Source organism: Urocitellus parryii, chromosome 1 (genome assembly GCF_045843805.1).
Source record: "Urocitellus parryii isolate mUroPar1 chromosome 1, mUroPar1.hap1, whole genome shotgun sequence".
Classification (NCBI taxonomy): Eukaryota; Metazoa; Chordata; class Mammalia; order Rodentia; family Sciuridae; genus Urocitellus; species Urocitellus parryii.
In genome coordinates, this window is record NC_135531.1 from 67,466,904 (window position 1) to 67,481,886 (window position 14,983).

Genomic DNA, 14,983 nt, shown 5'->3' on the forward strand with positions numbered 1-14,983 from the left:
ATGGAAAAAATTATATTCCATACAGGTATGATTATGTCAAAATGAATCTCACTGTTATGTATAACTATAATACATTAGTTTTAAAATTAAAAAAAATAAAACTAAGATGAGTCAGTAGTTTAATCTTAACCTTCCACCAGTTTTACAAGTGTCAAGGAACACCAGTCATTGGGTGATACAAAAAGAGATGAAAAAAAAAAAAACACACTTTGAAAACTTGAGGTACTTCAGACTATGCTAAACTTTTGAGGTACTTCAGACTATGCTAAACTTTCCAATCTATCGCCCTATAAATTCCTAAAAAACTTAAAATATGACAAAAGTGTTTGAATATTCTGGCTAAAGAATACCAGGTTAAGGGTTTATCATGCCTTAAGAACTTAACATGGATCTGATTTTTCAGTGGTTTCTTGACAATCATATAAACAAGACTTAGACTTAGTATAAAGCTCCTGTGTTTACATAGGCAAAGATGTGGAATGTTCAAATGTTTCTGAAAAAATCCTTACTCCCTTACTGTCCAGACATTCTTATTTTAGCTTTGTTCTTAGCAGCTGAGCACTTGCCCAAAGCATTGATACACTAAGGCCTGAAAGAAAAGAGGCTCAGAGGGCTTCAGTCTCAGGCAGGTTTCCAAAAATCCTCTGGACAACATTTCAAGCTGCCTCACAAACCACTGGCTAAAATGTACCTTGGTTTTTATTCCTCACTTTTATTATTGAGAACTGTATTGTTTGTTCTTTTTCAAGAGCTTCTAGTAAACTTTCAAAACAATCAACAGATCCTTCCTCATTTAAGTTTATTTCTAGGGAAGCAGAAAATTGAATAGATATGGGATATCCAATGTTATTAGTTCTAGCATTTGAATAACTGCTTTGAATAAATGTAATTTTCCTTAAAAATAATATCCCTGAGAATATGCTACCTATGCACATTTTATTTGATTTTGAAATATATTCCTAAGTATATTAATCAAGGTTTTTTTTAAAAAAATGGACTATTCATATAATCTTGAAAAATAGACAATGCAATAAATCATAAAATGTTGTTAAAAAGTTCCAGCCCCTTTATTATTAATCCTGGACCCAAGGCTAAGGAAGCCTGGTCGATCCTCAAGCCTGTCTTCTTGGAGGCTTCCAGGTGCTCTGTACTGAGGTGTGTCATTGCTCTGACCCTGCTCACACTCCAAAGCCAGCACTAAGTAGATGGTGTACCTATCATGCCTGAGGCTTCCTACAATCACCTTTGTGGTTTCCAGCTATTAGTTACTATCAATGGCTAAATTTTTGGCATTGTTAGCTGAAAGAGTTACTGAGCACAAAAGTACTTTATTCTATGGCAACAAAAGTAGAAAGATAAAGATCAAACTAAAGGCCCCTTTCTTTCTGCCAAGGAATCCAAATAATAATTCAAAAAATCCTTAATACTCTGATCAAATAGTCAGTATTATCGTTTTATTTATTTCCTTCTTCAGTTGGGAAATATCTATGATCATTCCTGTCTTTATACCACTCTCCTAGATGGAAAAAATGATGTGGATCCTTTGGTTAACAAGAAAAATAAGCATAAAATAAGTATGGCTTAATTTATTCATTAACTAGTAATACAGCAATGTTTATGAAGCATTTGCTATTATGAAACACTTGTTGTAGCAGTGGAGACTTCAGTAGTTAATAAACTAGATTAAAAAAAATCCCAGTTATTGGCAGGGGGAGGGGGGTATGTATTCAACCTAAACAGAAATAAATAAACTACATAAGCATTATGTGCAGACTTATTAAAAGATAAAATTATTATCATAATATAAGGGAAGGGGGCAATGAAAGGTAAATAATGATGTGAAATTTTTAGCCATGAAGAAGAGCAGGTGTTTTTTGGTCAAAATATGAAGAATGTAAAGAAGTAGCAAGCAGAAAACTGCCAGAGAATTCCACAAGGCAAAGGATTTGAGTGCTCAGAAGGGCCTGAGGCAGGGGAATGCCTGGAACTTGTGTTTGTGTTTATTTTACAGAAAAGGAAGTGCCACATAGCAATAGGAGGAAATGAAGTCAAAGAGTAAGGGAGAAAGGTGCAAATAATAGTCCACCTTACATCTACTGGAGGAGTAGATGAAAGATGGGAGGCCCTGAGGCAGAAAATTCATGCAATCTCACAGCCTTGTAAAAATATCAGGTTGGCAGCTCTGTTTGAAAAGACTGAATAGATGCAAAGGGCATAGCAAGGTCAGTAGTGTAGTACTAAAAGTGTAGGAGAATGGAGTCTTAGAATAGGGTATTGGCAGAGATGATGGCAGGAAAGGATTATATTTTGGATTTATTTTGAAGATAGACCTAAGAGGATCTGGAGAGGACTGAATGTGCAGTAGACCTTAATGAGTCTGGTGTTGAGATCCTGACATGGTGAGGACTTTAAGAGAAGACTGAAGCAGTGTAACAGGCTGTATATTTTTAAAATGTGTGTGTGATGTGGATGAAGGCAATCAAGGGATTTTCCATTCCCTACTTCATTCTTTCCCAAAGTATCTACATGGTCCAGAAACTACAATAGTAATCTGGTAAGCATTTAAAATATATAAAATCTTCTTCATGTTATTACATATAATTTTATACTACATGCATAAAAACTTGAAAAATTCTGTAGCTTTTACAATTAAAAAATATAATATTTAAAACTCTTTGAAAGGGAAAGGTAGAATTTAATGCATTAGAATAAGAACAAGTTTTTTAAATTTTTTTTCCCCAGAGAAACTGAATTGACTTCAAGTAAAACAGATGAAATGGGACAATTAGATGTGGACTTCCTTCAATTAGTTGAAGACCCATAAGTTCAAAAGCTGAGATTTCCCAATAAAGTAGACACTTTGGTTCAAGACTATAATTTAGAAGTCCTGCCTGAGTTTCCAGCTTCTCTGCCGTACAGATCTCAGACTCATCAGCCCTCACAATCAGTGCATACACACACACACACACACACACACACACACACACATATATTAGGCTCTGTTTCTTGGAAAAACTAGAGAAATCTCAGAAGCTCTCCTGTTGCCTTTATAACCTTTTCCATTAATATTCCTTTATAACTATTAATAATAACATCTTTATTATTATTTTTAAACTTTAATGCTTTTCATACTTGATTTTAACTTTAAGTAGGTTTAATTTTTGGCCCTTCTAGTATTCTGGAGGTAAACAACACAAAGTCTAATCATCAATGATGTGCTATCATGAAATTTCTACAAATATTTAATAAATATTTAATTTACATCTTTGGGGGCAATCTTTCTACATTATGACATATGTTTCATAAAGTTGAATTGAATACACACACACACACAAAGATTATTACTTATTTTTCTTTCAGGTTTAAAAATTTGACTAAATTGGAATGACCATTCTTTACTATTTTAAACATAAAATTGTTATATTTCAGGTGTAGGTTCTTGAAAGCTTTTTAAATCTCTCATATAATAATAATAACAACAACCTGACATAGACTGTGAATATCTAATAGTATTGGATAATGAATTACATTATCTAATACTATTAGAAACGTTGTAGAAAATACAGTTTAATCTGGTGGTCAGGTATTGAAATGTGAGAGAGGAAGGCTATATTCAACCACATCTAGGAAATAGGACCACTTAAACTTGGTAGTTCCTGTGAAAACAAATCATTAAAATTAAAAGGGAAAGATCAGGTCAGTAGAGATGAGGCACATGAAGATCTTGGACAAGCATGAAAAATGTGTTTATGAACTTGAGGAAAGACTAAACATTACAGTGAAGGTAGGATTTTAAGAGTCACAATGTGTAACTCTGCACCTAAGAATATACACTTTAATAATACTGACATGTGCACCAAATTTATTTGGCAGCAATCAGATTTCTAAAGTCTCATAGGATATTTTATAAACTGACACGGAAAGCATGCCAAGGTGTAGAATATCTATGAAGATATATAGAATATACCATCAAGCAACAGAGGTGATACATCTGTTAATTCCATTTGGCTTTGCTGGTTGTTGCATTGACCTATCATGCACTTCCCATTTCTGTTCTAAAGGAGTACCCTCAATGTTATTCATGTATTCACACCTCAGTGTGAATATAGTTCATGATCTTCATGAAAGCTGAAATAAACCTCATGCTTCAGCAGAGGGTATTTTTTTCCCTTATTGGTGTATTATTGTTGTACATAATGGTGGAATTTGTTGTTACATATTAACACATGCTCATAATATAATAATATAATTTGGCAAATATCTCTCAGTGGAGAATCTTGACTCACTTTCTGCTTCAGGGGTGGCAGGAGGAAGCTAAGCCTATTCCATCAGAATGGTCTCAGGACTTTTGCTTTGAATTCAAGAGAACACATGCAATCTTTGCCCTCTTATGGACTGGGTAAGGATTCACACAACCTCAGTAGCTGTTGTCAGATATATCATAGCCACAAGAAAAACATTTTTAAGATAAAGATAAACTTTAGAGTACAGAACACAGCACAGAAAAAAATATCAGAAAGTAAAACAAAAATAAGACTTTCATCAACATCATGGAGGTATCCATTCTTAATTCTTCAAGTCAACTAAATCTCTATTTAACCAAGATCAAAGTTTCTGATATTTGCAACTCAAAAATCATGTCACAATACATAACAAGGCACACAAAACAAGGATTTAAATTATAATTACCTTTTCCTACAGTTCAATATCACTGATACCTATCAATAAGGAAGTTTTATTTTGTAAAAAAGAAAAAAAAGAAAAGTAAACACTCATTTGATTACTGTATTAATGTTTTAGAAAAGTAACCAGGTCAACTCTTCAGGGGTAATGATTTCTTCCCTATTATACAGAGGATCTACTCATTTTTTTCTTTTTTTTTGATATTGTAGCAATAAACTTGTGTTTTTATGTATTAAGTGTTAATATTTAACACTACATAAGATATATTATGAACAAGAGTATACTTGATAAAATAATTAGCAAAATTGATCAATGCACAACGGGAAAAATAAGCATTTCTGTACAGAAAAAGGGAAATTTGTAACAAATGTAAGACAAACAAGAATAAGGATGCACAGCTCTGTTTCAGACCCCAAGGAAATAAAGTACTAACATCAAAATGCAGAGCAACTGTTATTCATTAGAAAATAATAGGGTAAGACATCATTCCTTTTCAAAATGCATGAGTTGTAGAATAATTGAACATAGTTGGCCTCACAGAATTAAATTCCACAAGAAAATGGGAATGAGAGCTAAAAGAAATATGCAGCATAGTTAAGGGAAAAACATAAACAAAAGTAATAATTTTTATAGAAGTAACAATGAATATTTCAAAAGTTAGAGAAAAATATCTAATCACTGTGTCCTGTTTGTAGCTGTACAGAATATACCTTGTTTTATTACTGGCTTTTTATCTGCTAACATACAAACAACTGCAGCATCAGATCTTTACTAGTGCTAGCCAGCATTCTATTATCTTTTTTAATGTGTAGATTATTAGTGTTCTTAGGTGTATTTCCTCAATGGCCAAACTGGTGCTTTAAATTATTAAAAATTTATTTAAAAATTTACAAGAAACTGTTTAAAAATTCTGAAACAGTGGTATACTCAATTACAATTTTCTCCATTTATTTGCATATCATAGAGTTCACAAGAAGTCTTTTTTTTGTTTGTTTTTGTTTGTGTTTTTGTTTTCTGGCACTGGGGATTGAACCAAGGGTACTTAACCAGTGCGCCACATTCCCAGCCTTATTATTTATTTTTGCGACAATGTCTCACTAAATTACTTACAGCTCTGCTAAATTGCTGAGGCTGGCTTTGAACTCATAATCCTCATGCCTCAGCCTCCGGAGCTGCTGGGATTGCACGCATGTGCCATCATGCCTGGCTAAGAAGTCTTTTATACACTGTTTTATCTGGGTGGTGACCTCTACCACCATGAAGCATTGGGATCATATTCATACATACAATTTTGTAATTTTACTAACATTTTAATATTACAATTATATGGAGACTAGTGCACTTTTTATAGTTTCATATTTTAATACAGCTGTGATTGCCAGAAAGATTTTACCTTTTTAACAATAGCCATCCTAAAAGATGTGAGATAATATTTCCTTGTGGTCTTTATTTTTACTTCCTTAATGATTAGTGATGCTGAGCACTTTTTCATATGCCTGTTGACCATTTTCTTGTCTTCTTTGTAGGAGATTCTATACAAATCCTTTGCTTACTTTTTTTAACTGTTTTTTTTTCTTTTTTATTGATTTGATTGATTGTTACTGCATTGGGAGAATCCTATTTATATTTTGGATATTGTCCATAGTTTGGACATGAGATGTCCCTCAAAAGCTCATGTGTTAACGCAGGAATGTTCAGACATAAAATTGCTAGACTGAGAGTTGTAATCTCATTGGTAGATTACTCCATGTGATGAATTAATAATTTTAATGTGGTAACCACAGGTAAGTGGGTCATGACTACAGGAAGTAGGGTCACTGGGGACGTGTCCTTGGGGATTATACATGTTCCTAGCTCTCTCCTGTTTGTCTTTTTATGTCTTGATCTCTCTTTTTCTGCATCGTGGCTGCCATGAGCTGAGCAAGTTTCTTACTTGTTTGCTTCCAGACCCTTCCATCATGACGTTCTGCCTCACCTCAGGACCAGAGCAATGGAGTCCATCAATCATGAAATCTCTAAAACCATAAGCACACAATAAACTTCTCCTCCTTTATGTTGTTCTTCCCAGGTTCACAGAGCTGACTAACACAGATGTTAACCTTGTATCAGATATATGGTTCATAAATATTTTGTCCCAATCAGTAGCCTTTTTATTTTGTTGATTGTTTTCTGTGCTATGCAGAAGTTGTTTAGTTTGATAAAATCCTACTTGTTCATTTTTGTTTTCACTGACTGAGATTTTTATTGCAATACTCCAAAAAATCATTGTCAATGTCAGTTAGCTTTTGTTCTTTTTATTTCCAGGAGTTTTATGGTTTTAGAACTTATATTTAAATCTTTATTTAAAATTGATTTTTTGCATATGGTGTAGGATAAGTGTCTAGGGAACCCTTGCACATTGTTGATGGGTATGCAAACTGGTGCAGCCATATGCAACAGTATAGAATTTCCTCAATAAATTAAAGATAACACTATTATACCCAAGGATCCTCATCTGGGTATATAAAATTTAAACTTAATAAGATCACTTTCAAAAACACTTAGAAATATCTGTACTATCATTATTAACAATAGCCACCATATGGAAACTACTTAAGTGACCATACACAGATAAATAGGGAAGTAACTTATAGAATATGCAAATATATGGCATATATTAGAATGTAATGTAATATTATTCAGCCTTAAAAAATGGATCCTGCCACTTGCATCAACACAAATGAATCTAATTTGAAAAGCTGAATTCAAAAAGAGTAGAAGTGTGATTATTGGGTATGAGTGTGAAGTTGAGAAATGGGGAGATATGTCACAGAGTCTAAAATTGCACTTATGAAAGAAGAATAAATCTAAAGTTCTAATACAGAGTCTTAGGATAATAGTCAATAATATTGAATAGTGTACTGAAAAATTGCTATGAGGGTAGAATACAGATGTTCTTATTACATTCCAACAAGTAGTAATGATATGAGGTAAAGAATGCTAATTTGATAATAAAATAATTTCATCATTTTATATATACATACTTAGGTATAAACAACATAGAACATAAAAGATTTTAATTTTACATATGTCTAAAAGATTCCACATTCTCCATACATAATTTTAATTATTATAAAAGTTAATCCAGTATTAACAGTGACTACTTTTTATGGAAACTGAAACTCAGTCCCTTGCCTGATATATATATAAAAAAAGACCAACTAACGAAAAATTTCCCTCAAGGAAGAGATAAGAATAAAAAATAGTTTTTTTTTTTTTTAATTTGAGGTGATATAAACAACTAAATTGTGGTTTAGTTAATTTTAACTATAGACACTGTATATCTACAAGACCTACACTGAGTCATTTTCAGACTGATTTAGGTTTCATTTAATAATATTTTCTTGTTCTGACCTTATTCTAAATGTCATAATAATTTTCTGAATTTGATAAATAAATGACATTTCTCAAGATGTAAAACTAATAAAACCATAGAAGTTAAGAACATTGAGAAAATTTAATTGGGAATAAGCTTCATTTAGTATATCTTATAGTTAATAAATTATATTTTATATAGATTATTTTATTTTTAGCAATCAATTTTCTAATATAAATGACTTGATTTCTTAAAGAACATAGAATAAGTTTTGGAAAATGAAATAAAAGATAAATAAAAATTGTATTTGTGCTGCTTAGAAGCAGCCACTGATTTAGCTTTATTGAAGAATGTTATTTACTGAAATTTCAACTTAATATGATCACTTTCAAAAAATGAAGATCAGATATTCAAGTGAAAGTTGTTAATGTCAAACTTGCAAACCTAGCATTTCACATGAAAATACTTCTCCCTTCTCTCTCTCTCTCTCTCTCTCTCTCTCTCTCTCTCTCTCTCTCTCTCTTTCTCTCTCTCTCTCTATCTTTTGCTCTCTCTCTGTTTCTTGCAAATCTTTGTTTTTGAAGGCATAGTTATTAGGCCAAGGTCTGATGAATATACTAGCACAGTAAAAACTGATCTTGCAAAGTCAATATACAAATTTTAAAGGAAATTCTAAAAGAAAGTTTCCAAAAATTATTTGAACTATAGAAATATAATTAGATTCAATATATGAGTTCCAAAGTGACTTCATTCAGAGGTACAGTTATTTACTATGCTGTTTAAAAATATGAATCTCAGTGTGGAGCAAGGGCCGGCTGAGTCGGCCCAGCCAATACCCGAGGAGCCTACACTGGGTCTGAGATGCATCTTTGAACACACTGCACAATACCATGCCCCTATGACTCCATTCCTGAAAGCAGCTGCCTCCATTTTAGGACACCATCGTCACCATCTTTAGTTGTGGCAATTCCCAGCTTGGAATACTGGCTGGCCAGTATAGTGTCCCCAACCATGCAGGGACCCTATAAGTCTAAAGCATAAAAAACAGTAATGCTGCATATCCTCAGTGCTAGAAGGAAAGACACATGATCAGTATGAACAAACAAGGGAAAAAGTTCCTCAACCAAATCAAGATACTACATTAATAGAATCCATGGTTAGCACAACAGAAGAAATGACACAGGAGTTCAGGATGCACATAATTAAAATGTTCTGTGAATTAAAGGAAGAGAACAAATACAGGCAGCAAAAGATCATTTCCATAAAGAGCTACATAAGCAAATACAGGAAGCCAATGATTATTTCAATAATGAGATGAAGGGTCTGAAAAACAAACAAACAGAAATCTTTGAAATGAAAAAAAAAAACAATAAACCAAATTAAAAGCTCAATAGAAAGCACCACCAACAGATTAGACCACTTGGAAGATAAGACATCAGACAATGAAAGCATATTTTATAATCTCAAAAAGAATGTAGATCACATAGTGAAGATAGTAAGAAAATCATGAGCAGAACATTCAAGAAATATGGGATAACATAAAAAGACCAAATTTAAGAGTTATTGGGATAGAGGAAGGCATAGAGTTCCAAACCAAAGGAATGACCAATCTATTCAATGAAATAATATCAGAAAAATTTCCAAACATGATGAATGAATTGGAAAACCAAATACAAGAGGCTTAGAAGACACCAAATACACAAAATCACAACAGATTCACACCAAGGCACATTATAATGAAAAAGCCTAGTATACAGAATAAGGAGAGAATCTTAAAAGCCATGAGAGAAAGAAATCAGATTACATATAGGGGAAAACAATTAGGATATCTGCAGATTTTTCAGCCCAGACCCTGAAAGGTAGAAGATACTGAAACAACATATACCAAGCTTTGAAAAGAAAATGGATGCAAATCAAGAATCTTATATCCAACAAAATTAAGCTTTAGATTTGATGATGAAATAAAAACCTTCCATGATAAACAAAAGTAAAAGAATTTACAGCTAGAAAGCTGGCACTACAGAACATCCTCAGCAAAATATTCTATGTGAAGGAAATGAAAAACAACAATGAAAATCAGCAGAGGGAGGTATTATACTAAAGGAAAAACTAATCAAAGGATGAACCAAGTCAGTTAAAAACCAAAAGTAAACAAGAATGGCTGGATAAAAATCATGTCTAAATAATAACCCTGAATGTTAATGGCCTAAACTTACCAATCAAAAGACATAGACTGGCAGATTGGATTTAAAAATATACCAACAATAGGCTGCCTCCAAAAGACTAATCTCATAGGAAAAGACATCCATAGGAAATGTTGGGAAATATCATACCACTCACATGGACTGGTGGAAGCAAGCAGGGATTTCCATCCTCATATCAGATAAAGTAGACTTCAAACCAAAATTAGTCAAAAGGGATAAAGAGGGACATTTCATACTGCTCCAGGGAAACATACATCAACAAGACATAACAATTATAAATATAAGACATAACAATTATAAATATATATGCTCCAAACAATGGAGCATCTACATTCATAAAACAAAAACTTGTCAATTTCAAGAGTCAAATAGACCACAACACAATAATTCTGAGTGACTTTAACACACCTCTGTCACCACTGGATAGAACTTCCAAACAAAAGCTGATAGATTAGCTATAACGCAATCTAAAGATACTATTAGCTATTATCTAATCTAAAGAAACTATAGAATTCAATAAAACAATCAATAATAGACTTAACTGACATGGATACAATATTTCCTCCATCAACAAGTGACCACACTTTATTCTCAGGAACACTTCTCTAAAATAGACCATATATTATGCCACAAAGCAATTCTTAGCAAATACAAAAACATAAATACTACCCTGCATTCTATAAGATCATAATGGAATGAAATTAGAAATCAATGATAAAATAAAAAATAAAAACTACTTCAACACCTGGAGACTAAATAATATGCTATTGAATGAGCAATGGGTTGCAAAAGACATTAAAGAACAGATTAAAAAAATTCTTAGAGATAAATTAGAACACTGATACAACATTTCAAAATCTCTGGGACACTAAGAGATTTAGGCAGTACTAAGAGGAAAACTCATTGCATGCAGTTCATTCCTTAAAAGAAGAAAAAGGCAACAAATAAATGACCTAACATTACATCTCAAAGCCCTAGAAAAAAATTTTTAAGAGCCAAAAGCAGTAGAAGACAGGAAATATTTAAAATTAGAGCTGAAATCCATGAAATTGAAACAAAAGAAACAACTGAAAAAATTGACAAAACAAAAAGTTGGTTCTTTAAAAAAATAATAAAGTGGATAAACCTATAGCCATGCTAACAAAAAAAAAGGAGAAAGCAAACTCAAATTACTAACATTCACAATGAAAAAGGAAACATCACAATAGACAATACAGAACTATAGAAGATAATTAGAAACTATTCTGAAAATTTGTACTCTAATAAAATAGAAAAATACTGAAGGCATTGACAAATTTTTAGAATCATATGATTTGCCCAAACTGAATTAGGATGATATACACAATTTAAATAGATAAATTTCAAGCAAGGATATTAGAAGACACCATCAGAAGCCTACCAACCAAGAAAAGTCCAGGACATGATGGATACACAGCTGAGTTCTGTATGACCTTTAAAGAAAAACTAAAACCAATACTCCTCAAATTATTTCATGAAATAGAAAAAGAGGGAACACTTTCAAACTTATTCTATTAGGCCAATATCACCCTGATTCCCAAACCAGGCAAGATATATCTAAGAAATAAAACTTCAGACCAAGATCTCTAATGAACATGGATGCAAAAATTCTCAATTTAAATTATAATTGTAGAAATTAAAATTTTAAATGAGTATTTGAGGAAAGAACAACTTTTTTTTTATTTTTAAACCTGAATATATACCTAATACTGGTCTCATAGTTGCTATAGCAGTATTCTATCATAGATAGTTACATTTCTGGATGTTTACTTTATCATTTTTCCTTTTTTGATATTTTTATCATCCTCATATTATTTTTCTGTTTTATCTCAATGTTTTCATTTTCCAATTTTTCTCATTCTTTAATGATGATGTGCCATTTTTATTTTTTGTGTGTTAGTTAATTTTTTTATCTATTTCTTTTTATTCAGAAGTCTTAATCAACATCATTCTGTCTGGCACAGCATACTGGGTCCAAGACACAAAAAAGTAAATATACTTTGTCCATTTTGGTTGAAGTATATATTATTGAAGTCATTAAATTAAAAAATGGCCTTTAATTTGTAACATAAGAACTTTACCTGCTGAAGTTGGCTCTTCTTCATCTGATGCTATGTTAACAGGAAAAGAGGTGAAGTTGGGGCAGGTAGAGGTTTGAGGTAAGGGAAAAAAGGGGAAGAGAGAAAAAGAGATTGAACATAAATATGTTTCACATATTCAAAAATAATCCCCTGACTTATAATTTTTTGCATACATTATAAATCATTCATTATTTAAGGACAGATTCCTGAGTATCTACATCAAATTAAAATGTACACACACTTATTCTTTAATATACATATTTATTAGAAAAGACCACTGTGTTGTCTGAAATTTATTTTCATTTTTCTTTGAAAACAAGACTGAAGTTAGTTAATATACATGTATAATCATAAACAATGTTGTTTAAAATATACATTGTATATGGTACCCCCAACCATCAATTTTTTTTTGAGAGAGAGAAAGAATTTTTTTAATATTATTTTTCAGTTTTTGGTGGACACAACATCTTTATTTTATTTTTATGTGATGCTGAGGATGGAACCCAGCACCCTGTGCATGCCAGGCGAGTGCATTACTGCTTGAGCCACTTTCCCATCCCATCATCAAATTTTATTAGCAAAGAGGAATTAAAAGACATTGTCAATGGTCAAAAAATTAGGTATTATCTGAGAGAGAGTCAAAATCACTTTGGTTTTTGTTAAATATGCAGATTCTAGCACACATACTCTCCTTTTCTCTTTCTCCTCTGTATCCTCTTTTGTTCTTCTCCCCAACCCTCCCCCACCCAAAAAAAAAAAAAAGAAAAAGAAAAAGAACTCACACACATGCACCACATATTTTAAGATTCAGTGAGGATGATTCCATGATAAGGACACAGGAACATTACATTTTAAAGGTTGACCCCAGGTGGTTTTCATTTATGTGTTCTGCAGCCCACACACACACAGATAAATATGGATATTAGAAAAGCAGAGGCCACAATGTGAGTATACAATTTATCCTAGAGTAGTGTTTCACAGACCTTGTGTTGACAGAATGCCAAATTCTGTTGTCTACCTCAAACTAATTAAGTCTGAATCTTTTTAAATGGTACCAATTTGTAACCAAGTGAGACATTACTAGATAATATCAACATAAGGTAAAATTAATTGTAACTCATTAAATAGTGAATCATTTGGGTTCCAGTTTTCAAACTAGAGATGTTGAGAGCAGCAGGACTCCAAGGGCAATAACCTTCCACTGCATGTACGTGTGAGATGGTGGAAGGCAATTGCTAGAGTGAAAAACACAGTTTAACTTTGCAGTTTTGCCTAAAATCCACCTATTCACCTTTCCACTTCCACCCATCCTCCAGGAGGAAGGCTTTCTGCTCTGTACTCAAGCGCAGTTTCCCGGAATATTACTGCTGAATTACATGATATGAGCCAGTCCTATTTCACTTGATTCATGAAGTTTTAAAATAAAAATCGGTTAGCTGACTTGCTTACAAAGGAACTTTGTTCCCAGCTGATTTGTTAATCAAGGCATCCCTGTGCAGCCAGGGAGCGGTCTCCAGTCTTTTCCGTTAAGGTTACATCTGCACAGAGCACACACTAGACAAGCTTACTTTGTGTCCTGACAGTATTTTCCTCTCACACTGTTTGGCTTGTCTCCTTGGCACATAAAGAAATGAAGAGAGCAAACACAGTTGGCATACATGGCGTGGAGAACATAAATATTTAAAAAGCTCTTTGCTGCTTTATCATGTCCAAAATATATCATAACATGTTCAAAGAGGAAAGTCATTGGTAGCCTCCAGGAATTCCCTTTTAGGAAAATACCAAAGAGGCTTGCAGAAGTGCTGAAATAGATGGGTCATTATAAAAGTCTGGAGATTCAAAATGGAAAAAATTAATAAACTTACAGTTACAATTGATCACTTTAAAATTTGAACTCATATATTTCACAAAGCAACCAATGACCAATGGGACACAAATTGATAGAGAAAGTTACAAAGTTTGAGTGACCAAAAACTTTGTCAACAGTCAAAATGAATTCGAGATTATGTCACTTTGACTTTAAAATCAAACTCTTACCATTATGCCTAACTCTCCAAAACAGTGCTGATTCTGTGACTGCTTAAACAGGGAAATCTAAATAACAAAGTGTTTATTAGGATTTGGGTACTGCTATTTACAAGTGTTGCCTCAGGATGGAAACTGGCCAAATTCCTGATAATGTTAAGTTTTTTGTTGTTGTTGTTATGTTGTGTTTTTATTTTTTTAGTTGTACATGGACACAATACATTTATTATTATTATTTTTAATATGGTGCTAAGTATCAGTGCCTTACACATGCAAGGCAAGCGCTCCACCACTGAGCTACAACCATAGCCCCTGATAATGTTAGTTTGATAAACACATACAGCAAAAAGAAAGAGAAAATAAGCAAAAGAACAAAAATCTGATGGAGGGCTTGAGGAAAGAACTATCTTCAAGTAATAAAGATATTTGGAAACTCCTCCAGATTTCTTACAATTCAGATATAGAACTAGGCAGGTGAGATTCTGACTACTGATTAATAAAGCACCCTCAGGAAACAATAGCTAAGGAATGAAGGTAACAAATACCAAGACTTTACTTTTCACTATGGATATATAAGCAAGAATACTTAGATAGGAGGTAGCAAGCCCAAAATAAGG

At 32.7% G+C, this 14,983-nt stretch overlaps 1 protein-coding gene across 2 annotated transcripts in view; it reads right to left on the minus strand.

Moving 5' to 3' along the window:
* The window catches only part of Edil3 (EGF like and discoidin domains 3), a 399,196-nt gene that overhangs the window by 242,669 nt on the left and 141,544 nt on the right, over window positions 1-14,983 (minus strand). The window contains exon 3 of one of the 2 annotated variants that reach the window (XM_026394553.2): window positions 12,342-12,371. The exons of the other annotated variant lie outside the window; for it this stretch is intronic. Within the exon in view, the coding sequence (XP_026250338.1) occupies window positions 12,342-12,371 (30 nt within the window). The remainder of the gene's footprint in view (window positions 1-12,341; window positions 12,372-14,983) is intronic. 2 annotated transcript variants of the gene reach the window in all.